The sequence below is a fragment of the Mya arenaria genome, chromosome 14 (assembly GCF_026914265.1).
Source record: "Mya arenaria isolate MELC-2E11 chromosome 14, ASM2691426v1".
Taxonomy (NCBI): Eukaryota; Metazoa; Mollusca; class Bivalvia; order Myida; family Myidae; genus Mya; species Mya arenaria.
The window spans coordinates 57,989,968-58,017,456 of record NC_069135.1 but is presented as its reverse complement, the minus strand read 5'-3'; the positions used below and the strand labels follow the sequence as shown (position 1 = coordinate 58,017,456).

The 27,489-nt window shown below is 38.5% G+C and overlaps 3 protein-coding genes across 4 annotated transcripts in view; all 3 read left to right on the top strand.

The window, feature by feature from the left end:
- Positions 1–54: 54 nt before the first annotated feature.
- Positions 55–676, top strand: LOC128216299 (cilia- and flagella-associated protein 251-like). Its single transcript, XM_052922866.1, has 2 exons — positions 55–164; positions 298–676. Exons 1-2 carry the CDS (start codon positions 55–57, stop codon positions 674–676), a joined length of 489 nt encoding a protein of 162 aa, XP_052778826.1.
- Positions 677–3,042: 2,366 nt separating this feature from the next.
- On the top strand, positions 3,043–11,298 carry LOC128216833 (tripartite motif-containing protein 66-like). The gene is made up of 2 exons (XM_052923517.1): positions 3,043–4,462; positions 10,284–11,298. The coding sequence occupies exons 1-2, from the start codon at positions 4,128–4,130 to the stop codon at positions 10,294–10,296; spliced, it is 348 nt and encodes a 115-aa protein (XP_052779477.1). The 5' UTR covers positions 3,043–4,127; the 3' UTR covers positions 10,297–11,298.
- Positions 11,299–11,392: 94 nt separating this feature from the next.
- LOC128216826 (uncharacterized) overlaps positions 11,393–27,489 on the top strand; it is a 125,330-nt gene continuing 109,233 nt past the window's right edge. Inside the window, exons 1-3 of one of the 2 annotated variants that reach the window (XM_052923512.1) lie at positions 11,393–12,085; positions 19,695–20,220; positions 20,263–20,293. In XM_052923512.1, the coding sequence (XP_052779472.1) occupies positions 11,751–12,085; positions 19,695–20,220; positions 20,263–20,293 (892 nt within the window). In that variant the 5' untranslated portion in view covers positions 11,393–11,750. Of the gene's footprint in view, positions 12,086–19,694; positions 21,650–27,489 lie in introns of those variants that run through there. The other variant, XM_052923511.1, reaches the window with a different exon arrangement.

The following is a 27,489-nucleotide window of genomic DNA, read 5'->3' as shown; positions in this document are numbered from 1 at the left end:
AGGGGAAGGGAGCGGAGAAGAGGAAGGGAGAGGAGAGGAGGGATGGGAGTAGAGATGGGGACTGGAGGGGAGGAGGGGAGAGGAGGAAAAAGGGGAGGAGGGGAGTGGAGGGGAGGAGAGGAGGGGAGGAGAGGAGGTGAGGGGAGGGAAGGGGAGAGGGTGAGGTGAGGAGAGGAGAGGGGAGGGGAGGGGAGGGGAGGGGAGGAGAGGAGAGGAGAGGAGAGGAGAGGAGAGGAGAGGAGAGGAGAGGAGAGGAGAGGAGAGGAGAGGAGAGGAGAGGAGAGGAGAGGAGAGGAGAGGAGAGGAGAGGAGGAGAAGAGAAGAGAAGAGGAGGGGAGGGGAGGAGGAGGAGAGAGAGGAGGGGAGGAGAGGAAGTGAGAGGAGAGGAGTGAGGGGAGGAGAGGAGGTGACTGGAAGGGAGAGGAAGGGACAGGGTAGGAGGGTGGGGGAGCGGAGTGGAGGGGAGGATAGGAGGGGAGAGGAGATGAATCGAGGGGAGAGGGTGGGGGTAGGGGAGGAGACTAGAGGGGGGAGGCGAGAGGAGGAAGTGAGAGGAGGGAGGGGAGGGGAGGAGAAGAGGGGAGAGGGGGAGAGGAGGAAACAGGGTAGGTGGGTAGGGGAGTGGAGGAGAAGAGTGGAGGGGAGGGGAGGAGAGGAAGTGAGAGGAGAGGAGTAAGGGGAGGAGAGGAGATTCAATTGTGCCATTACATTAAGTTGTTCGATACCAACACTCACGGACATATAAACCATACATCCTTGGTTAAATGATATGAAATGTATGAGATAAATACACTGAAAAAGAAAGTCTAACCTAATATCGATCTAGGTAAAGTCAGATTCAGACTTATTGTTATTAAAAAAATTAAATAGAATATTTGTTTTCTTAATTTTTGCCACTGATCACTGGAGCTTCAAAATTGTTATTTACTATATTAGAATCTGTCAAATGAAAGAAGACTTTACCCCACCCAGTAAGAATTAATGACATTTCCAATTAGTTTCTCATTAGGGCTCTTTAAAAACTATTTTTATATTTTATTAAAATACAATAAGTATAAAAATAACACTTACACACAAATAAGTGGTAAAAGTTCGCTCCTCATCCTGTCTTTGGTCTAACATATCTCTTGGTTGTTTGAACATTTTCTTGGTCGGCCATGATGGGACTATTTTCTTACGACCCGTATTATATCCGAGGCCATATCTTGATACTAGCCGAGGAGTTCCGATTGCCAAAACAAACAGACGGATTGCGGGAGGTTGCCTCCCTTGAAGATTTAGTGTTGCTAAAACCCCATACCCGGTACCACTTTACGATACCGAATTATGTTGATACCGGGCTAGGAGATACCGAATTATCATCAGATGAAAAATCCTGGTATCACAAGGCCCGGTGTGTATTGCCTTTTGAAGGTATGGTTCATAAACATATAATGAAAACAATATTACCATGTTATCGACAGAATGTTACTTTTTTATGTTGATGATAGCATAAATAAAAGTGTAGTTATATTTAAACTTGAAAAATGTACTATACAGGTATATTTGTCCATCTAGTCAGTATTAAATACTTGTACATTTAATAAGTGATTTATGTACGAAGGGATAGGTAGATACTTCAAGTAGAAGAATCTCAATGCATTTGCGAAAAAAACTGGCTTCCACTTTCATTGTTTGTGTATTTTCAGGCGACATGTTGCCACTTCCATCCCATTTTTTGACGGGTTGAATCCAAACACATTTGTTATGACATTACTTTTAACACCGTTTATATTTACAACTGACCGTATTGTCAATATGTTCTGGCCTGTGGCATAAACACCATATGTCTTAATTTTCAAAGATGTTGATACTCCCGGGAAAAGATATGTCGCTCTTGATTTGATATTATTTTTTTTAGAATAGGCACACACTGTTCCAAACAGTACACTTAATGCTCTCACATTTCTAACACATCGTCAGTTGTTTTAAAATTAAACGTGTATGTGTAAAACATAATTCGACTGCATTTATAATTGTAAAAAAGACCGCAGTCATGTCTGTTCGATTTTGAATTGTAAAGTAATAATGCTCTTATTAATTAAATTGATTAGAAATACAGTAATGGTCGTAGCCACTGTCAAACTATCTCATTTGACGAGGGTGAAGTTCACGTTGTAGTTTAATCACGAAATTCACAAAAAAGAACACATGCCCAGACCAAAGCTATTTGGTAAATGCTCGCCTTTTAATAACTCAGACGCCATATATAGTTTACCGTCGGGTGGATTCATTTCATCGGTATCTTTGTAAAATCTAGGTAAACAGTTATGCCTTCTTTTTATTAATATTTATCTGCACACCACTTACAATAAAATATAATTTTATAGTAAGTATATTAACCTTTATTCAAGGTATTTTGATCTCATTAATGCTATATGAACATTGTTGTCACTTAAGAGAACACTTATCACCGAATTGACCTCCCCCTCCCCCCAGAGAACATGATGTCAGCCATACTACCTTTTTAAAACGCAATGATTTTCAGCTTATTCTAATTTAATAGTAACTACTGTTTACTAAATGGGAAATCGTCACCTAAAACTTATATATCATGACCTGAATAACTTCTTGAAATGTTTCTTTCTGCTTGTCAAACATTTCATTCTTACCGATTTTACAGGGACATGAAGTAATCGGTTATACAAAAGGGAATGCGCGAAGTGGTCCACTATGTTATAGCATTAGGGCCATAAACAAGGGCAACATACCAGACATTAAAACAGTAGCATGATCAATTTTATTGAATAAGTATCATTGTGTCGTTCTACAATCATTAAGTGTTTCGGGCTTTTTTTCAACAAATACAATGTTTCGATAATGTATTTGATATCGTTGGATGGCACTTTGTCGATTATATATTACACATAACATTACTCTTAATTACATTCTAAAACATTAATATTACTTGAAAAGGTGAACAAAATAAAACTATATAGTATGATCAAACTTTTTGTTCATTTCCTTAATACCCCCCCCCCCCCCACCACTGCAGAGATGGAAATTATAGAAGATGGCGATACAGTTTAAGATCAATACAAAGACGCTGTGGTCTATCTGGGATAAAAAACAATCCCATTCCCAGGAACAGTACACGGATTGTACCTTGTATCATATTACTAAAGCCATCAGTTTATTTTATAAATGTTTATTACTTACACAAAGTAGTCCAATTCATAAGCACAGGTAATCTAATTCACAATCACAATTAATACTATACACAAACACAATTAATACTATACACAAACACAATTAATACTATACACAAACACAATTAATCATATACACGAACACAATTTCTATATCAATGCAAATAATTATATTCTATCTAGAAATATAATAATATGAAATAAAGAAAGAACACACACACCAAGATACATGTAAATCAATTTATAAACGTTTTTTATTGTGTTTTAAAGATAAAAAATATATTCCATTTATGTGAAAAAACATGAAGTGTAATTAAAATGAATTAAATCTATCAACTCTATGGCTTTAATTATTATCTCATTTTAAGGTAATTATCCTAAAATTAAAATCTACGTACTGTACTCAAGACTTCTGATTCAAACTCACTAGTCTGTTGTTGTTTTTTAAACATAATTAGAGTTATAGTAGATAATTGTGAACATTGATTCCGGGCCTATCGGTACCAGGATTTATTTTGAGATTATTAAATAACCTGGTACATCTGTGAGGAAAAACCCGGTTTCAACATAATCCGGTGTCATAAACTGCGTAACCGACTTTTCCAACTATCGATACTGGGTACCGGGTTTTATCACAACACTCAAAATTTTAGTCAAAACGGTAGTAGATGCTTATCGTGAAACAGGCAGTTAATTCTGTTACAATTCGCCAACTTTTAATGAAAGATCACCATTTTAAAATATTTTTGTTGTGATGGCGGCCATTTATTTATATTTACGAAGTTAGTAAGCCACCTTATATTTATATATTAATCAACTAAATCCGGTCATATGACCTATTACGAAGGCGAGAGAAAAGTTGTGTATTTAACTTCCTGGTAGGAAGTGAAGGCAAGGGATAGGACATTTATAAGTTTTAACCCTATATGTGGCAGGACTATGGCATCAAATTTTGAATCCTCCATTCAGAGGGGCTGTGATTTCATCCATGATTTCGCCTGTTCGGCTTGTGAAGAAGATGGACTGAACACGGAAGCTCAACATTTCTGTAATCAGTGCACGAAATATTACTGCGACATTTGTGTTACAAAACATTATGGCTTATACAAGAGACACACGGTACTCGACCGGAAGGACGTGAAGAAATGGGCAGCAGCACCAGGGACGGTGGACGTCCTTGAGAGATGCGAGAGGCACCCCGGGGAGGCGCTCAAGCTGATCTGTGGTGACCATGACCAGCTGTGTTGCCATGTGTGCGTTGCCGTGGATCATAGGTATGTTTCAAAGACGATTTAAGTTAAAATAAAACAATCACAGTATTTATACTGATCAAACAATAGTTTAAGCATGCTTAAAATTTTCTCCGGTTTATACAATCATAACAAAATTGTATTTTACATATGTGTATTATTAGACTATGCTATATTTTTTATTCGTCAACACTGTCAACAAAGCCTTGCTTACTAACACATTTTTTGAACTCGTTGATTAAATATCACATGCGGATCGGGGAGGGGGGGGCAAACCCACCCCCTCTGAAATCGTCCAAGATTTTTTTTCTTTACATTTCAATATAGTTGAAATAATAAAACACCCCCAAAGTGCACAATTTGAACTAAAATTATTTTTTCTTTTATTATTATTTTTTCTTCTTTTTTTTGGTGGGGGATACCCCAAACTCCCTTCCCCCTGCCAGGACTTCCAACAAAATAGATTTCGGTTCTGATGGAGATGAGCAACTAAAATAGTTACGCCCCTAAGTAGCGCCCCCTCTAACGTCGAATCCAGGTCCGCCCCTGTATACCATGATATAAAGACTCGTTATTCGTGTCAGATCCTATATTATTAGACCTTTATTCGAATGGAGAAATATTGAGAAACACTTAAGTACTCCCTATTAATTCACGATGATTTGGGCAAAATTTCTAGCTGTGCAGTTTGACTAGATGAATATGTCGTGCACGTACATAAAATGACGCTGTAAATCACATAATAATGCGTAATAATTATTTTCCAACGCATTCGGAACTCCTCGGCCATTTTCCATCAAAAACAATCTCGGATGTATATGGATGGTTTACAATGACAGAATTCTTTACATTTAAGTAATTTGCAAGTAGATAGTGTAGTATTTTAAATTCAGAAGTTACACTTAATGACTTTTCTGTTTGGAATCTTAATTGCCTTTGCAATAATACGTTTCACTGACAATCAATTCAAAACAAAACTTAGTGATTCAAAATACACGCTAAACACAACGATTCATTTTTACTATTATTTATTTTTTACGATCTACTTCTACTGCTGTACCGACATACATCCGAGGTTGTTTTCGATGGATAATGGCCGAGGAGTTCCGAATGGTTCTAATGCTCTTCATTATTTCTCAGATAGTCAAGGGACATAACTCGACACATTCTAAGAGTTATGAGCTTTACTACAAATACTGCCAATGTTGTTCGGCGACTTATGGTACAATGAATTTAAACTCTATGCGACTTATGGTATACTGAATTTAAACTCTATGCGACTTATGGTAATATACAGAATTTGAACTGTATGCGACTTATGGTATACTGAATATAAACTCTCTGCGACTTATAGAATACTGAATACAAACTGTATGTCGTTAAATGAATGAATTCGCAAAACATCGTCATAGCAAGAAATCTAAGTTATTTTTAAACCAAGCCTTTCTTCTATGAAATGTTATTATAAATACCAAGACTTAGACTATACAGTAATTTATGCTATTAGCCTCCCAACATTCCTATACATGTACCATTTACCTTTCAATTTAGATATTAATCATCTGGTATTTTTTAAACATATGCTATGCTTTTATTTGTCTTTACTTGTCTTTATTGTTTTTTACTTTTAATATGCCATATTTCATTGTGTCCGTCTGTCTGTCTGTATTGCTGTCTGTATGGCATTCTATATGGCTGTCTGTATGGCCGTCTGTCCGTCTGTCTTTCTGTCTGTCTCTTTGCCGGTGTGATTGTCTGTGTGTTTGTCTGTGTGTCTCTCTGTCTGTGTCTCGGTCTGTCTGTTTGTCTGTCTGTGTATTTGTTTGTGTGTTTGTCTGTGTGTCTCTCGGTCTGTCTTTCTGTCTGTTTGTGTGTCTTTATGAATATATGTCTGTATGTATGTCTGTCTGTCTGTGTGTATGTCTGACTGTGTGCCCTTCTGTTTGTCTGTGTGTGTATGTGTGTGTATCGCACGTGCGTACGTGCGTGTGTGTGTTTTCTGTGTGTGTTAGTGTGTGAGTGGGTGCGTGCGTGTCTGGGTGTGTCTGTCTGTGTGTGTTTGACTATGTGTGTGTCTGTTTGTGTGTCTGTCTATGTGTGTGTGCGTTTGTGTCTGCGTGCGTGCGTGCGTGTCTGTATGTGTGTCTGTCTGTCAGTGAGCGTGTCTGTCAGTGCGTGTGTCTGTCTGTGTATATTTGTGTGTGTGTATGTGTGCGTGTGTGTGTGTGTGCGTGTGTGCGTGTGTGTGCGTGCGTGCGTGCGTGCGTGCGTGCGTGCGTGCGTGTCTGTCTGTCTGTCTGGGTTTGTCTGTGTGTATACAGAATATTCCAGTCAGTGGTTTTGCGATTCTCCAGTCAAATTTTATTAGTAAATTGCAAACAACAGCTAAATCATTGAAATTTAATGGCCATTATGTCCAGCATTAATTGCATGGGAGTTCTTATTTTGGTCAGTTTTTGTAAAAGTCTATGTTTCTTAGGTTTAACGCTTCATCTCAATTTGTATATTTTGATACTTTTCAAAACTAACAAATAGTTCAACAGTAGTTTTTTACTGAATATAGACATGATTTTCTGAACTATAACTAAGCTAAGAATTAAATCTTTGATAGTGTTAATAATCTCCTGGGCAAAAGTATTTAACTCTCTAAACCACACCCTTGAGTTATGTTTAAAGATTGAAAACATCAAGTACAAGTGTAACTAATTAATGATTATATTTCTTGAACTCGCAACATCTAAATGTATTAATACTAGTAGCGCCTTAAGCTTTGATTGTGTCGATTAATTTAACAACTTGATTACAGTATTGTTGTTTAAGGGGCTATTAGGATTTGGCCTTCGTAAGGATATATTTTAACCCAAATCACGACCCAGTAATAATTCTTTACGAGCCAAATGAACCAGTCAATTGTAACCACGCGACCCCCCCCCCCCGCCCCGGTCCGGGCCGGACCGGGGATAGCCCTTACCTAGAGTCCCTGGGGTCGAGGGCATTTGTCGGGGATTTTACCAGCAGTATATCCCCTCAGGGCGGGGATTTTACCCGTAGTTGGCTGGACCAAAAGTCCCCGCTATTCGCCGGACCTGGGGGGGGGGGGGGGCGTGGTTACAATTGACTGGTGCAAAACTTTATCGACTACCGGGTTAGTTGTCCGGTTAGCGCAGTGGTTAGCGCACTCGCTTCTCACATAGGCGACCCGGGCTTGATTCCCGGCTTGGTCGCATGTGAATTTGGTTTGTGGTCACGAAACCGGACATGTGGGTTTTCTCCGGGTTCTCCGGTTCCCACCACAACACAAGACCCCACTCTCGCGTGAAATCGTGTCAACGAGAGTAAATAATAAAATGTTGAAATAACATTTTTTTTTACACAATCGTTGTATATGAATAAATAATATATATATAAAATAAATATGTTTAAACTTATATTTTGACTCCTGTACACGAAGAAAAATGATTCGGGGAGTCGTTTTTCTTTGAATGTAAAATCTGCGGAAATAATTTTTTTTTTCTTCGAACCTTCATTATTATAAATACATAAATGAAGGGTCTTGCATTGAGACAAAAACGTAGTCCCTTCTTCCACAACTGCATATAGTTAATTATCGCGAGATTAGCATCAGTAGTATTAGGTATTGGATAGTTTGTAGTTGTAGAAGTAGCTGGTGCTGTTGAAGGGGCAACAACAACAACAACAACAGTATCAGCAGCAGCGACAGTTGTTTCAGGGGATGCAACATCATTTTATCGGTGGTGGTACTGGTTGTGGTGGTGGTGGAGGAGGTATTGTGGTGCTGGCGGTGACAGTGGCAGTAGCAGTAGCAGTAGTGGAAGTATTAACAGCAAAAGCCGCAGCATTACCAGCATTATTACTAAGATATGAGAGCACAGTTTTAAATGACCAAACATGTTGACCTTATATATTTATTTAAACTTCAATAGAACATAGTCGGTTCTGTTCGGGGTTGTATACATTTTTACAGACAAGATCGTGGGGAATCATTTTATTATTTGTTTGGGGGAGGTGTAGGGGAGGATGGGGGGAGTAAGTTTTTACATTGATCACGGTATGAAGACAATGCAAGATGCACACAAAACAAAGCAATTTTCTTGATTGAATCATTTGCAAAACAAATCTTTTTTTAAGAAAATGAATTTGCAATGCCCCAGAATGTATTCATAATGATGTAAACATAATTCAAGTAAATGTTACATTCGGAGGTTCAGTTTCACATATGATGTATTTTCAACAAGTTTCGATTGAATTTTCCATTGTGTTTACGTATACAGTCGAACCCGTTGACTCGAATTCGTTTGGGTCGAATTTTCTTGGTCGGCCATGATGGACTATTTTCTTACGACCCGTATTATATCCGAGGCCATATCTTGATACTAGCCGAGGAGTTCCGATTGCCAAAACAAACAGACGGATTGCGGGAGGTTGCCTCCCTTGAAGATTTAGTGTTGCTAAAACCCCATACCCGGTACCACTTTACGATACCGAATTATGTTGATACCGGGCTAGGAGATACCGAATTATCATCAGATGAAAAATCCTGGTATCACAAGGCCCGGTGTGTATTGCCTTTTGAAGGTATGGTTCATAAACATATAATGAAAACAATATTACCATGTTATCGACAGAATGTTACTTTTTTATGTTGATGATAGCATAAATAAAAGTGTAGTTATATTTAAACTTGAAAAATGTACTATACAGGTATATTTGTCCATCTAGTCAGTATTAAATACTTGTACATTTAATAAGTGATTTATGTACGAAGGGATAGGTAGATACTTCAAGTAGAAGAATCTCAATGCATTTGCGAAAAAAACTGGCTTCCACTTTCATTGTTTGTGTATTTTCAGGCGACATGTTGCCACTTCCATCCCATTTTTTGACGGGTTGAATCCAAACACATTTGTTATGACATTACTTTTAACACCGTTTATATTTACAACTGACCGTATTGTCAATATGTTCTGGCCTGTGGCATAAACACCATATGTCTTAATTTTCAAAGATGTTGATACTCCCGGGAAAAGATATGTCGCTCTTGATTTGATATTATTTTTTTTAGAATAGGCACACACTGTTCCAAACAGTACACTTAATGCTCTCACATTTCTAACACATCGTCAGTTGTTTTAAAATTAAACGTGTATGTGTAAAACATAATTCGACTGCATTTATAATTGTAAAAAAGACCGCAGTCATGTCTGTTCGATTTTGAATTGTAAAGTAATAATGCTCTTATTAATTAAATTGATTAGAAATACAGTAATGGTCGTAGCCACTGTCAAACTATCTCATTTGACGAGGGTGAAGTTCACGTTGTAGTTTAATCACGAAATTCACAAAAAAGAACACATGCCCAGACCAAAGCTATTTGGTAAATGCTCGCCTTTTAATAACTCAGACGCCATATATAGTTTACCGTCGGGTGGATTCATTTCATCGGTATCTTTGTAAAATCTAGGTAAACAGTTATGCCTTCTTTTTATTAATATTTATCTGCACACCACTTACAATAAAATATAATTTTATAGTAAGTATATTAACCTTTATTCAAGGTATTTTGATCTCATTAATGCTATATGAACATTGTTGTCACTTAAGAGAACACTTATCACCGAATTGACCTCCCCCTCCCCCCAGAGAACATGATGTCAGCCATACTACCTTTTTAAAACGCAATGATTTTCAGCTTATTCTAATTTAATAGTAACTACTGTTTACTAAATGGGAAATCGTCACCTAAAACTTATATATCATGACCTGAATAACTTCTTGAAATGTTTCTTTCTGCTTGTCAAACATTTCATTCTTACCGATTTTACAGGGACATGAAGTAATCGGTTATACAAAAGGGAATGCGCGAAGTGGTCCACTATGTTATAGCATTAGGGCCATAAACAAGGGCAACATACCAGACATTAAAACAGTAGCATGATCAATTTTATTGAATAAGTATCATTGTGTCGTTCTACAATCATTAAGTGTTTCGGGCTTTTTTTCAACAAATACAATGTTTCGATAATGTATTTGATATCGTTGGATGGCACTTTGTCGATTATATATTACACATAACATTACTCTTAATTACATTCTAAAACATTAATATTACTTGAAAAGGTGAACAAAATAAAACTATATAGTATGATCAAACTTTTTGTTCATTTCCTTAATACCCCCCCCCCCCCCCCACCACTGCAGAGATGGAAATTATAGAAGATGGCGATACAGTTTAAGATCAATACAAAGACGCTGTGGTCTATCTGGGATAAAAAACAATCCCATTCCCAGGAACAGTACACGGATTGTACCTTGTATCATATTACTAAAGCCATCAGTTTATTTTATAAATGTTTATTACTTACACAAAGTAGTCCAATTCATAAGCACAGGTAATCTAATTCACAATCACAATTAATACTATACACAAACACAATTAATACTATACACAAACACAATTAATACTATACACAAACACAATTAATCATATACACGAACACAATTTCTATATCAATGCAAATAATTATATTCTATCTAGAAATATAATAATATGAAATAAAGAAAGAACACACACACCAAGATACATGTAAATCAATTTATAAACGTTTTTTATTGTGTTTTAAAGATAAAAAATATATTCCATTTATGTGAAAAAACATGAAGTGTAATTAAAATGAATTAAATCTATCAACTCTATGGCTTTAATTATTATCTCATTTTAAGGTAATTATCCTAAAATTAAAATCTACGTACTGTACTCAAGACTTCTGATTCAAACTCACTAGTCTGTTGTTGTTTTTTAAACATAATTAGAGTTATAGTAGATAATTGTGAACATTGATTCCGGGCCTATCGGTACCAGGATTTATTTTGAGATTATTATATTACCTGGTACATCTGTGAGGAAAAACCCGGTTTCAACATAATCCGGTGTCATAAACTGCGTAACCGACTTTTCCAACTATCGATACTGGGTACCGGGTTTTATCACAACACTCAAAATTTTAGTCAAAACGGTAGTAGATGCTTATCGTGAAACAGGCAGTTAATTCTGTTACAATTCGCCAACTTTTAATGAAAGATCACCATTTTAAAATATTTTTGTTGTGATGGCGGCCATTTATTTATATTTACGAAGTTAGTAAGCCACCTTATATTTATATATTAATCAACTAAATCCGGTCATATGACCTATTACGAAGGCGAGAGAAAAGTTGTGTATTTAACTTCCTGGTAGGAAGTGAAGGCAAGGGATAGGACATTTATAAGTTTTAACCCTATATGTGGCAGGACTATGGCATCAAATTTTGAATCCTCCATTCAGAGGGGCTGTGATTTCATCCATGATTTCGCCTGTTCGGCTTGTGAAGAAGATGGACTGAACACGGAAGCTCAACATTTCTGTAATCAGTGCACGAAATATTACTGCGATAATTGTGTTACAAAACATTATGGCTTATACAAGAGACACACGGTACTCGACCGGAAGGACGTGAAGAAATGGGCAGCAGCACCAGGGACGGTGGACGTCCTTGAGAGATGCGAGAGGCACCCCGGGGAGGCGCTCAAGCTGATCTGTGGTGACCATGACCAGCTGTGTTGCCATGTGTGCGTTGCCGTGGATCATAGGTATGTTTCAAAGACGATTTAAGTTAAAATAAAACAATCACAGTATTTATACTGATCAAACAATAGTTTAAGCATGCTTAAAATTTTCTCCGGTTTATACAATCATAACAAAATTGTATTTTACATATGTGTATTATTAGACTATGCTATATTTTTTATTCGTCAACACTGTCAACAAAGCCTTGCTTACTAACACATTTTTTGAACTCGTTGATTAAATATCACATGCGGATCGGGGAGGGGGGGGGCAAACCCACCCCCTCTGAAATCGTCCAAGATTTTTTTCTTTACATTTCAATATAGTTGAAATAATAAAACACCCCCAAAGTGCACAATTTGAACTAAAATTATTTTTTCTTTTATTATTATTTTTTCTTCTTTTTTTTGGTGGGGGATACCCCAAACTCCCTTCCCCCTGCCAGGACTTCCAACAAAATAGATTTCGGTTCTGATGGAGATGAGCAACTAAAATAGTTACGCCCCTAAGTAGCGCCCCCTCTAACGTCGAATCCAGGTCCGCCCCTGTATACCATGATATAAAGACTCGTTATTCGTGTCAGATCCTATATTATTAGACCTTTATTCGAATGGAGAAATATTGAGAAACACTTAAGTACTCCCTATTAATTCACGATGATTTGGGCAAAATTTCTAGCTGTGCAGTTTGACTAGATGAATATGTCGTGCACGTACATAAAATGACGCTGTAAATCACATAATAATGCGTAATAATTATTTTCCAACGCATTCGGAACTCCTCGGCCATTTTCCATCAAAAACAATCTCGGATGTATATGGATGGTTTACAATGACAGAATTCTTTACATTTAAGTAATTTGCAAGTAGATAGTGTAGTATTTTAAATTCAGAAGTTACACTTAATGACTTTTCTGTTTGGAATCTTAATTGCCTTTGCAATAATACGTTTCACTGACAATCAATTCAAAACAAAACTTAGTGATTCAAAATACACGCTAAACACAACGATTCATTTTTACTATTATTTATTTTTTACGATCTACTTCTACTGCTGTACCGACATACATCCGAGGTTGTTTTCGATGGATAATGGCCGAGGAGTTCCGAATGGTTCTAATGCTCTTCATTATTTCTCAGATAGTCAAGGGACATAACTCGACACATTCTAAGAGTTATGAGCTTTACTACAAATACTGCCAATGTTGTTCGGCGACTTATGGTACAATGAATTTAAACTCTATGCGACTTATGGTATACTGAATTTAAACTCTATGCGACTTATGGTAATATACAGAATTTGAACTGTATGCGACTTATGGTATACTGAATATAAACTCTCTGCGACTTATAGAATACTGAATACAAACTGTATGTCGTTAAATGAATGAATTCGCAAAACATCGTCATAGCAAGAAATCTAAGTTATTTTTAAACCAAGCCTTTCTTCTATGAAATGTTATTATAAATACCAAGACTTAGACTATACAGTAATTTATGCTATTAGCCTCCCAACATTCCTATACATGTACCATTTACCTTTCAATTTAGATATTAATCATCTGGTATTTTTTAAACATATGCTATGCTTTTATTTGTCTTTACTTGTCTTTATTGTTTTTTACTTTTAATATGCCATATTTCATTGTGTCCGTCTGTCTGTCTGTATTGCTGTCTGTATGGCATTCTATATGGCTGTCTGTATGGCCGTCTGTCCGTCTGTCTTTCTGTCTGTCTCTTTGCCGGTGTGATTGTCTGTGTGTTTGTCTGTGTGTCTCTCTGTCTGTGTCTCGGTCTGTCTGTTTGTCTGTCTGTGTATTTGTTTGTGTGTTTGTCTGTGTGTCTCTCGGTCTGTCTTTCTGTCTGTTTGTGTGTCTTTATGAATATATGTCTGTATGTGTGTCTGTCTATGTGTGTGTGTATGTCTGACTGTGTGCCCTTCTGTTTGTCTGTGTGTGTATGTGTGTGTATCGCACGTGCGTGCGTGCGTGTGTGTGTTTTCTGTGTGTGTTAGTGTGTGAGTGGGTGCGTGCGTGTCTGGGTGTGTCTGTCTGTGTGTGTTTGACTATGTGTGTGTCTGTTTGTGTGTCTGTCTATGTGTGTGTGCGTTTGTGTCTGCGTGCGTGCGTGCGTGTGTGCGTGCGTGCGTGCGTGTCTGTATGTGTGTCTGTCTGTCAGTGAGCGTGTCTGTCAGTGCGTGTGTCTGTCTGTGTATATTTGTGTGTGTGTATGTGTGCGTGTGTGTGTGTGTGTGTGTGTGCGTGTGTGTGCGTGCGTGCGTGCGTGCGTGCGTGCGTGCGTGCGTGTCTGTCTGTCTGTCTGGGTTTGTCTGTGTGTATACAGAATATTCCAGTCAGTGGTTTTGCGATTCTCCAGTCAAATTTTATTAGTAAATTGCAAACAACAGCTAAATCATTGAAATTTAATGGCCATTATGTCCAGCATTAATTGCATGGGAGTTCTTATTTTGGTCAGTTTTTGTAAAAGTCTATGTTTCTTAGGTTTAACGCTTCATCTCAATTTGTATATTTTGATACTTTTCAAAACTAACAAATAGTTCAACAGTAGTTTTTTACTGAATATAGACATGATTTTCTGAACTATAACTAAGCTAAGAATTAAATCTTTGATAGTGTTAATAATCTCCTGGGCAAAAGTATTTAACTCTCTAAACCACACCCTTGAGTTATGTTTAAAGATTGAAAACATCAAGTACAAGTGTAACTAATTAATGATTATATTTCTTGAACTCGCAACATCTAAATGTATTAATACTAGTAGCGCCTTAAGCTTTGATTGTGTCGATTAATTTAACAACTTGATTACAGTATTGTTGTTTAAGGGGCTATTAGGATTTGGCCTTCGTAAGGATATATTTTAACCCAAATCACGACCCAGTAATAATTCTTTACGAGCCAAATGAACCAGTCAATTGTAACCACGCGACCCCCCCCCCCCGCCCCGGTCCGGGCCGGACCGGGGATAGCCCTTACCTAGAGTCCCTGGGGTCGAGGGCATTTGTCGGGGATTTTACCAGCAGTATATCCCCTCAGGGCGGGGATTTTACCCGTAGTTGGCTGGACCAAAAGTCCCCGCTATTCGCCGGACCTGGGGGGGGGGGCGTGGTTACAATTGACTGGTGCAAAACTTTATCGACTACCGGGTTAGTTGTCCGGTTAGCGCAGTGGTTAGCGCACTCGCTTCTCACATAGGCGACCCGGGCTTGATTCCCGGCTTGGTCGCATGTGAATTTGGTTTGTGGTCACGAAACCGGACATGTGGGTTTTCTCCGGGTTCTCCGGTTCCCACCACAACACAAGACCCCACTCTCGCGTGAAATCGTGTCAACGAGAGTAAATAATAAAATGTTGAAATAACATTTTTTTTTACACAATCGTTGTATATGAATAAATAATATATATATAAAATAAATATGTTTAAACTTATATTTTGACTCCTGTACACGAAGAAAAATGATTCGGGGAGTCGTTTTTCTTTGAATGTAAAATCTGCGGAAATAATTTTTTTTTTCTTCGAACCTTCATTATTATAAATACATAAATGAAGGGTCTTGCATTGAGACAAAAACGTAGTCCCTTCTTCCACAACTGCATATAGTTAATTATCGCGAGATTAGCATCAGTAGTATTAGGTATTGGATAGTTTGTAGTTGTAGAAGTAGCTGGTGCTGTTGAAGGGGCAACAACAACAACAACAACAGTATCAGCAGCAGCGACAGTTGTTTCAGGGGATGCAACATCATTTTATCGGTGGTGGTACTGGTTGTGGTGGTGGTGGAGGAGGTATTGTGGTGCTGGCGGTGACAGTGGCAGTAGCAGTAGCAGTAGTGGAAGTATTAACAGCAAAAGCCGCAGCATTACCAGCATTATTACTAAGATATGAGAGCACAGTTTTAAATGACCAAACATGTTGACCTTATATATTTATTTAAACTTCAATAGAACATAGTCGGTTCTGTTCGGGGTTGTATACATTTTTACAGACAAGATCGTGGGGAATCATTTTATTATTTGTTTGGGGGAGGTGTAGGGGAGGATGGGGGGAGTAAGTTTTTACATTGATCACGGTATGAAGACAATGCAAGATGCACACAAAACAAAGCAATTTTCTTGATTGAATCATTTGCAAAACAAATCTTTTTTTAAGAAAATGAATTTGCAATGCCCCAGAATGTATTCATAATGATGTAAACATAATTCAAGTAAATGTTACATTCGGAGGTTCAGTTTCACATATGATGTATTTTCAACAAGTTTCGATTGAATTTTCCATTGTGTTTACGTATACAGTCGAACCCGTTGACTCGAATTCGTTTGGGTCGAATTCCTCCTTGGCCCGAACTGGATGTTATGGGCTTGTTTCATTATACTGGAGATAAACACTACCGCTTGGTTCGAATTTCCTGAGACTCGAGGTATTTTCGCCGGTCCATAGGAGTTCGAGCCAACGGGGTTCGACTGAACTGAAAAACAAAGCTTTTAAAATGAATAAATAAAAGAGCATTTGTTTTTTCATAAAATGCGAAATCAATAAATCTGCCATTGTAAAATCAACATCTATACGCTTAGTAAAGCATTCCCCTTAATACAATTCGACCTATGAAACAACAAGATTCATATATAATTAAGAAATATTACACTCCACTGAGGGTCATATGACATTATAAGGCCCGGCCAGTCAGCCCCAGAAGGTGTTTATGGACCGAGGCGGTGTGTTTTATTTCTTATATCAAACCGAACACTTTTTTACCACTTAAAATTTTTAAAGTACCTTTAATGTGTTTTATTGAACAAATCTAATAATGTTTACTTGCGAAAAAATGCCCTTGAGAAAATTACAAGCAGCACTCACCAGTTTTATGACGTCAGCGGTCCATATTGTATGACGTCAGCGGTCCATATTATTTTTTTGGCGAGGTCCGGATCGGCCAAAAACATGATATGGACCGCTGACGTCATAAAAACTAGTTTTTTTTATTAAAATACATTGTTATAAGGACCGATCAACTTTATATACACAAAGAAGAGACACATTTATGTAAGGTATAATATTGCAATATAGGTAACATTTACATTCCAAATAAAACGGTTGTTAGCAGTTCATGTTACTCATTATAAAACAACAAATTATATATATATATATAAGTTTGTAATAAGTTTAACTTGTCAATAATTATGTAAAACACCGAATACTTCTTCATGTTTTTATTGCCAAATTTAATACATTCTACCAAATCTGACCCAAACAACAGCAATTCCCAAAACATGATATCATGAGAATTTGACCTAAGATTCTCGGTCAATTAGGGGTTAATGTGTAGCTGAAGTTAACTCTTGTTTAGAAATGAAAAGTGGTATTTCTTGGCATGTGTGACTTTCTTTTTGTGTGCTTGTCTGTCTGAAAGTATGTCTGCCTGCCACCCTGCCTGAGTTAATGTTTGTCTGTGTTTCTTTGTGTGTGTGTGTGTGTGTGTGTGTGTGTGCGTGCGTGCGTGCGTGCGTGAGTGTGCGTGACTGTCTGCCTGCCTGCATGCCTGTGTGTATGTCTGTCTGTGTGTCCGTCTGTCTGTGTGTCTGTCTGTCTATGTGTCTGTCTGTCTGTGTGTATGCCTGTGTTTGTCTGTGTGTCTTTATATATGTGTATCTGTGTGTCTGTCTGCCTGCCTGCCTAACTGTGTGTATGTCTGTCTGTGCGTGAGTGGGTGAGTGTCTGTCTGTGTGTCTTTCTGTATGTGTGTTTGTCTGTTTTGTTTGTCTGTCAGTATGTCTGTCTGTCTGCCTGGCTGCCTGTGTTTATGTCTATCTGTGTGTCCGTCTGTCTTTGTGTCGGTCTGTCTGTGTGTATGTTTGTCTGTGTTTGTGTGTTTGTCTTTCTTTCTGTATATCACGGTGTCTGTTTTTATTTCAATCTCTCTTCCTTCCTGCCTGTCTGCCTGCCTGTGTTTATGTCTATCTGTTTGTACGTTTTACTGTGATTCTGTCTGTCCGTGTATCTGTGATTGTCTGTTTCTTTCTATGTGTATGTGAGTATTTGTGTGTGCGCGGTGCCTGCCTGCCTGCCTGCCTGCTTTACTGCCTGTGTGTCTGTCTGTCTGTGTGTCCGTCTGTCTGTGTGTCTGTCTATATATGTGTCGGTCTGTCTGTGTGCCTGTCTGTGTGTATTTCTATATGTGTATCTTATATCTTTGTGTCTGCTCTCTTACCTGCCTAAATGTGTGTCTCTCTGCCTGTCTGTGTGTATGGCTGTCTGTTAGTGTGTGTCTTTCTGTGTGTCTATCTGTCTGTATGTCTGTCAGTATTTCTGTCTGTCTGCCTGCCTGCCTGTGTTTATGTCTCTCTGTATGCCCGTCTATCTTTGCGTTGGTCTGCCTCTGTGTCTTTCTTTCTGTATTTCAGTGTGTCTGTTTGTATGTCCGTCTGTCTGTTTGCCTACCTAACTGTGTATATGCGTGTCCGTCTGTTTCTGTGTATGTTTCTGTCTGACTATGTGTTTGTGTTTGTCTGAGTTTGTTTCTGTCTGTGTGTCTGTTCGTCTGTCTGCCTGACTGCTTGCCTGTGCGTATGTCTGTATATGTGTCCGTCTGTCTTTCTGTCTGTCTATCTGTCTGTCTGTGTTTGTGTATTTTTTTTTTTGTGTGTGTGTGTGTGTGTGTGTGTGTGTGTGTCCCTCTGTCTGTCTGCCTGAGTGTGTGTGTGTGTTTGTGTGTGCGAGCACGTTTGCGTGTTAATGCGCGTGCGTGTGTGTGTCTGTGTGTGTGTGTTTGCGTGTGTGTGAGGTTGTGTGTGTGTGAGTGTGTTTGTTTGTGTCTTTGCCTGTGTCTGTCTGTTTGTCTGTAGGTGTGTCTGCCTGTCTGTATGTGTTTGTCTGTGTGTATTTCTATATATGTGTATCTTTTATCTTTGTGTCTGCTCGCTTACCTGCCTAACTGTGTGTCTGTCTGCCTGCCTGCCTAACTGTGTGTATGACTGTCTGTGAGTGAGTGTCCTTCTGTGTTTCTATCTGTCTGTATGTCTGTATGTCTGTTTGTCTGTCAGTATTTCTTACTGTCTACCTGACTGCCTGCCTGTGTTTATGTCTATTTGTGTGTCCACCTGTTTTTGTGTCGGTCTGTCTTTGTGTCGGTCTGTTTGTCTGTGTGTGTCTTTATTTCTGTATATCAGTGTGTCTGTTTGTATGTCTGCCTGTCTGTCTGCCGAACTATGTGTATGTCTGTGTGCGTGTCTGTCTGTTTCTGTGTGTGTATGTTTGTCCGTCTGTCTGTATTTTGTCTGCCCGTGTGTCTGTGTTTGCCTGTGGTTTTTACTGTCTGTGTGTCTGTCCGTCTGCCTGCCTGTGCGTATGTCTGTATATGTGTCCGTTTGTCTGTGTTTCTGTCTGTCTATGTGATTGCGTGTCTGTCTGTATGTCTATTTTGCTGTGTTTATATATGTGTTTATGTAGGTCTGCCTGTTTGTCTGTCTGTGTTTGTGCCTGTCTGTCTGTCTTTCTGTCTGTCTGTTTGCAAGACGACGAAAACGACGACGAAATATAAGTATTTAAATTAAAGTGATTTTAGAAAAATGTTATAAACAAGCGTCTTCATGAAAAACAAGTTTTCCTTCTTTCATTGCAGACTATGTTCATCAATACAGCACATTCCAGACGTTGCAAGGGACATCCGCAAAGATCCCGGGTTTCGCCAACTACCTCAACAGGTTGCTGTTCTTAGGAAGCAGATAGAAGATATGAAAAACGACCGAAAGAAAAATAGTTCCTCATTGAGGAAGACTCGAACAGCCATTGTTGATGAAATCAAAGCAATTCGTAAAATGATCAACGGCATTCTTGACAAGATGGAGAAAACAACCGTTCAAGAATTAGACCGTCTGGTAGCTGATCAGGAAATGTCCATTAAGAAAGATATGGAATCCTGCACACAGATGCACGATGAATTAAAGAACATCATAGATGACATACAAAGCAAAGACTCATCAGGCGAACCACCCCTATATATTGGTTTCAAAAAATGTGAAGAAAAAATCAAACAAGCAAAAGAAATTCTGCAAAACATGTCAAGTGTTGTCAAATACGATTTAACTTTTCGTAAACATAATGGAATAGAAGATAACTTGTCTTCGATGAAGACATTTGGCGAGTTAAATGAATCGAATGTTCTTTGTAAACAACCATGTACATCGCTATTCCCGCGAGATCATGTATTCGCTACAGAAGGTTACAAGGAGTACAACGTGAAGATTAGTTCATACACAGATATATGTTTTATTCAAGGGATGTGTGAGCTGCCTGGTGGAGAGATTGTTATTACAGACTCCAACAACTTGACAGTGAAACTCCTGGACCAGGAGTACAGGGTTGTCGACCACTGTGATGTTCCCGAGTATCCATTTGACGTGTGCCACATTGGCGGAAATGAGGTTGCCGTTTGTGTTAACAACAACAATGATGATAGAGGTGAACTTCATTTCATTAACAGTACAAAAGGGAAACTTGTGACTACGAGAAAGTTAAGTTTCACCCATAGATGTTACAGCGCAGCTCATCACGGGAACAACCTTTACATTTCATCACGCACCGCGCTGTACGTCTATACGATGACGGGGAAGCTTGTTAAGAAGCTGTACGAGGACAAGTCTGGTGGTGACACGGTGATGAGAATTGCCATCAGTAACGACGGGAAGACTATCTACATCACACACTTCTCAAACAATCAACTTATCACCCTGGACAATCTCGGGAACAAGCTGGCCACATTCACTGATCCTGACTTGTTGAGACCTCACGGAGTACACGCGACAACTGCTGGACACGTGTTCGTCTGCTGCCATGAGTCCGACACAGTGCTGCAGGTTGACAAGGACGGGAAGACGAAGTTGGCCACACTGGCAAGGAAACAAGACGGAGTGTACGCACCTACCGCTTTGTTGTTCAGCAGCCGCTCTTCCTCTCTGGTTGTCGGCGGAGAGAAAAACACGCTCCTCGTCATCAATGTACAATAAATAATAGATCCAATTACAAGTGGCAAAAAATACAATTATTATAACTGATTGATTTTTACTTTAACCTTTCTCGTAAATATAAGTACGGATGGAAAATGTACATGTATATAATACAAGAATCATATTTGCTTAAACGTACATATACCTTTATATTTGACGTATTTTATTTGCTTTTAGCTACATAGTTATAATGTTTATCGTGCACATGTTATTCAACTTAATGACTTTTTATTGTATAATGTTATTCCCTTATATTCAATATGTTGTTAGTGTGTATGTATACTCGTATATATATATATATATATATTTAGATTTATTCTTTATTTAATGTTAAAATAAAATATATTATACGGCCCGTTTTGCCATGTGCCTTTAAAAAGCTTCAATACTTTTACTACAACTACAAGAGAGCCAGTTATATGTTAACTATTTTCACTGGAAACCTAGATGAACGTAGGTGCATTAATTATGCAGAGTTTCTTTAAAGTAAAAACAATAACAACATATACCATGATTATAGTTGGTTTTGTTTTCAATTAAAGGCACACAATAAAGATTGATTCAAAAAACATTTTGTTTTTATATTAAATGCAGAATTATGTTGAACTCATTAGACAGTATGATCAAAACATTAACAAACATAACGCGATACGTTTTAAATAAAAAATACCTTTAATAAAATATTTTTAATTAATAGCTACGTGGCCATTAAAACGTGCAAAAACGTCTTTACACAAATTATGTTTATTGTTTGTTTTAGTAATTATTATCAAATGAATTAAACATAATACTGCATTTATAAAATAATAATATTGCACCAACGTGTTCGGAGTCTGTTTTATATCCGTATATCCTCCCCGTACACGTTACAGGGTCCGTATTTCCATAGCTTTCACGTTGCATGCACGGGGTCCGTATTTCCAAAGCTTACACGTTGCATGCACGGGGTCCGTATTTCCATAGCTTACACGTTGCATGCACGGGGTCCGTATTTCCATAGCTTACACGTTGCATGCACGGGGTCTGTATTTCCATAGCTTACACGTTGCATGCACGGGGTCCGTCTTTCCATAGCTTACACGTTGCATGCACGGGGTCCGTATTTCCATAGCTTACACGTTGCATGCACGGGGTCCGTCTTTCCATAGCTTACACGTTGCATGCACGGGGTCCGTCTTTCCATAGCTTACACGTTGCATGCACGGGGTCCGTCTTTCCATAGCTTACACGTTGCATGCACGGGGTCCGTATTTCCATAGCTTACACGGAGCATGCACGGGGTCCGTCTTTCCATTGCTTACACGTTGCATGCACAGGGTCCGTCTATCCGTAGCTTACACGTTGCGTGCATGGGGTCCGTCTTTCAATAGCTAAAACGTTGCATGCAAGGGGTCCGTCTTTCCTTAGCTTACACGTTGCATGCACGGGGTCCGTATTTCCATAGCTTACACGTTGCATGCACTGGGTCCGTATTTCCATAGCTTACACGTTGCATGCACGGGGTCCGTATTTCCATAGCTTACACGTTGCATGCACGGGGTCCGTATTTCCATAGCTTACACGTTGCATGCACGGGGTCCGTATTTCCCTAGCTTACAAGTTGCATGCATGGGGTCCGTTTCCATAGCTTACACGTTGCATCCACGGGGTCCGTATTTCCATAGTTTACACGTTGCATGCACGGGGCCCGTCTTTCCTTAGCGTACACGTTGCATGCACGGGGTCCGTATTTCCATAGCTTACACGTTGCATGCACGGGGTCCGTATTCCCATAGCTTACACGTTGCATACACGGGGTCCCTTTATCCCTTCCGTACATGCTACGTGTATGGGGTCCGTATATCCATCGTGTGCACGTTGTATGTATGGAGTCCGTTCTTTTGTCCCGAGCATGCCAGGATACGGCTTCCATACATCCATATGTATATTTATATATTATTTTTTTGGCCAAAAATTAACGGTTAAAAGTGCACCATGAGCTTTCGGTCTTGTGACGTAACAAGATTGACGTCACACGCAAGGTAGTGTTGATCAGGCTCATCCGTACCGGAACCAGTTTGTGAGTTCACGAACGAGCGAATCGTTCACGTGCACGGGTTGTCTGCTGAAGTAAAAATGCATCATGTATCGGTGCTTCGGCATCGCACATGCGCGGTCTGAAAAAATAGAAATAAAATATAATAAATAAGCAAAGATGGCATGAAGCACTCGTTCACCTATAATAGGCGTACCTGAAACCAGGCGCGAAGCTGCCTTATACGCGAGTATGGGGCTAAATCCACATGATTCTGACAAAAATCAGCCAAAGTTGCAGTATGCGTACTTGACTCCATAATCCTGTCCATTATTAACTGTCCATTTTCCAGTGCTAAATAAAGCACCTCAGAACGCCAAAAATGCACCAGATTGGACCATTTTTTCCCCTTTTTTCGAGGGGTCATGCCCCCGGAATCCCATAGCATAATTATGAATCCACATTAATAGAGGGCTAGCTACGCCCCTGGAAGCATGTTTAATTGTATGCCCCTATAACTTGAGAGACACATTAAAGTGCGAACATTTTTCATTAGTTCTAAAGAATAAAAAGACCCTGAATGTCATTTAACCATTCAATGGACTACTTAAAGGATACTTCGTTAATAAAAATTGCAACTGTGGCGGATCCGTGGTCTACTGTAACACACTTGACTGTCAATCCATGGGTCGCAGGTTCGTATCCCCGCCGCGCCACTAAAAATAAAATACTAATCGTCTCCCGGGACGGACGTAAAATGAGTGTCCTGTGTGACAGTGCTATTACTGCAGTTTAACAATGTCAGAAAATCTCGAAATGCCTTAATAGGATTTCGAGATTTTCTAACATTGTTAAACTGCAGTAATTCATAGTTATTTTATGCTTGATAGTTGGTAGGAGCGACCCCTTTGATAAATATGAAGAAAAAAAAATATTTTAGGTTAAATGCCATTTAATTGTGTACAGGTCAAATGACACCAAAGCAGGAGTTAATTCCCATCAAATCACTGTGTAATAATAGCAGCAAAAATAACAAAAGCAATCTTAGTGTTTGGCGCGGATGTGCATACCAGGTAAGTCGTTTACATTTGTATGTAATACGTAAATAGTTTAATTCAAGTCAACACTAGTGTAAAAGGCATTTAATCACGCTCGACATATGGTTTAACATATTTTATTACTGAAAGAAACATACAAAGTATGCAAGGTCGTATATACAATATCTAAATATAGGAATTAAATTGCTCGACATGTTGTTTGTAAAATGAAAGTATAAAATATAACAATTATACAGTGTCAATGCGGTCTCCACTAACCTCTGAATCGCAGGTACAAAAATGTCAAACCTTGTCATTATTTCCATTTTTTGGTGTTATAAAACTCATTAGAGCCTGCGGATATTTTTGAGTTATTAGAAGCGTCAGAAATTTGTCGAAGTAAAATGCAGGAGCGCGTACAAGTGTCGTAACTTAGGGGGCGTAACCGTTTGAATTGTGCCCCTCCCTCAGAACCAAATGAATTTGGTTTAAAGTGTTGAAAGGGGGGGGGGGGCGACAATCCCCCAAGAAACTTTTTACAATTTTTATTTTTCTCATACATTTAAATAAAAAGTAAACTTTTGCGATTTAATTTGGGGGGGGGGTGGTCTTCCGGGGGCGCCGCCCTTGGATTCACCAGTGAAACGTGTCCTGTAATCTACATTATGTTTAAAGGGCCAAACTCGCTCTTCTTGGTATATATATTTTATAAATCATCCAGTCGAAACCCATTGGCTCGATATCGCTTGGCTCGATTTCCTCGCTGGCTGGAACTGAACGTTGTGAACCGCTTATCTTTTACTAAAAATATGTAAGGATACACACTTGGCTCGATATTTGCGAGACTCGAATTATTTCGTCCGGTCCCTGGGCTATCGAGCCTACGGGTTTATAAGACAACCTTAATAAGGTATTCGACCCAAGCAGATGTGAACTACAGTTGCCTGGTGACTTCATATTATATTGATATCACTTGAAAGGGTTTTGTGTCCAGAATTATTTTTTACCAAAAATAACTTAAAATGTTTTTTATTAGGCCCTTCAAAGATTGCAAAATATGGCGTTAACATCCATTAAAATTGAAACAAAATAGCAAATATACAAACTGTACATAACTTAATGTATGATATGTTGTTGATTGTTACTTTTTTTGAACGAATTAGAAATCAGCCAGCACATACTTAAAGTACACCGTATTGTGTATGGTTACCAACAGACAACTTCAGGTACCAATAAATACTTTTCCTATATATTATACATGTATAGTCAATTGAGCAATTTGCATGTAAGATAAGACTGGTTTCAAGTACTTCAGGTATATTTCTGTCAGCTTTATTAACGCTCTAGCTAGGACATTCTGTTTTACTGAGTGCCACTTTAAAGTGACTCGCTCATGTCTTTTTACCAAAAATTACTTTTATTGTTAATGCATCAGGAAACACTTATTTTATCATTATTTGACTCTATGATATCGAAATTGCAGAAAATATACAATTATAGCATTAAAAAGTATTTTGGCTTTAGTGGGGTTCGAACCCACGCCGGTAAAGTCAAGAAAAAAGTAGAGTACATCCGTTTAGTCCTAACGGCCACCGGGACGTTAAAAAGTGATGAGGATATGTTAACATCTTAAGGATACATTGATGACATCACGAGATAATGTCAATCAACTAACACCACAGCCGTAATTAATTTTCAATCGCCATTGGCTGAAGGGTTCGAGCTTTTGGTATTTTTGTTTTAACACTTCTTACGATTTGCTACATTTTATTTCGTAATTAAAAAGTGCATTTTACAGTCCATGAGTGAGTCCCTTTAAAACAAGGGTTGGGCCTTTAAGTCTTATTATCTTATATTCATACTGAATTGCGATCTGTCTGTATGACAGATATTGAAAAACATCTTTGCTTTAAATGATTTCAATTTAATGACTTCTAGACATATCGATTCTAATAAGCCTGTCATCTTCAAAGACGTGACTCAAACACAAATATGTTGTTTCTTCCAAACAATGTGTTAAAACTAAAAATGCCTTGAGAAATTAAGCGTCAAATTCTATTCAGGGTTGTCAATGCATTTATTTTTGAGAAAGGATGTATAGATATGTTTTGAATATATAATGATATTGAAATGATATCGGAAAGATGTGGCTTGTTGATTTGAGTTACGTGTATTGATTTGTTTCATATACAACGATTCAATACTTTGTACAAGAGAAATGGTAAAAATAACAAACAGTAAATGATGATGATGATGATGATGATGATGATGATGATGATGATGATGATGATGATGATGATGATGGTCATGATCATGATGATGATAATCATCACGACGACGACGACGACGACTGACGTTGATGATGGTGACGATATCGATGATGATGTTGCTGCTGCTGCTGCTGATGATGATGATGATGCTGCTGCTGCTGATGATGATGATGATGAGAACTGAGAGGTATCGCATTTTGAAAACTGTTCGGAGATACTGTTTTGACTGGTTTGTTATATTGAACAAAAATTGTTAAAGACAATTCATAATTCAATCTTTATTGTTTAAATCGTTGTTAAATCTTTTAAATAAACAGTATTTCAGATCAATGTCAAATACGTGATAAAATCCTCAGTTGAAGACATAATGCAAGGACTCCTGAAACCGACATTTTGTCACATGGAGGGCAAATTATTCTATGCGCATGTGTACCGGAAGGCTAGTACGATGATGGATCACAACAAAACGATGATGAAACGCGACGGAACGATGTAGACAACACGACAGTACGATGATGAAAACACAACATATGATTATGAAAACACGATAGTACGATGATGAAAACGAGACGGTACGATGATGAATGCGCGATAGTACGATGATGAAACCGCGATATCACGATGATGAAAACGCGACAGTTCGATGATGAAAACGCGACAGTACGGCGTTGAAAACGCGACAATACGATACTACGATTATGTAAGCGCTGGTGAAATGCGACAATACGATGGTGAAAAACGATAGTCGCATTATCACCATCGAACTGCCGTAGTATCGCTGTCGTACTATCGCGTTTTCATCATTGTATTGTCGCGTTTTCATTATCGTAGTTTCGTGATTTCTCGTTTACATCATCATACTATCAAGTATCGTGTTTCAGATTAACACATTCATAGGCGATGGCCATAACAGCATTCCGTATAATTTTATATTGCTTCCCAGCTGGTAGATTAGTGCAAGGGAAAATCGGAAACCAGGATCTCGCGAGATGCGAGGTGAAACTTCAGGCAAGGCACATACTTGCTTTAGTTTGAAGGTGTAAGGCTATTCCACTAGACTTCTCTCATTTTAGAGGAACTATTTGACGTC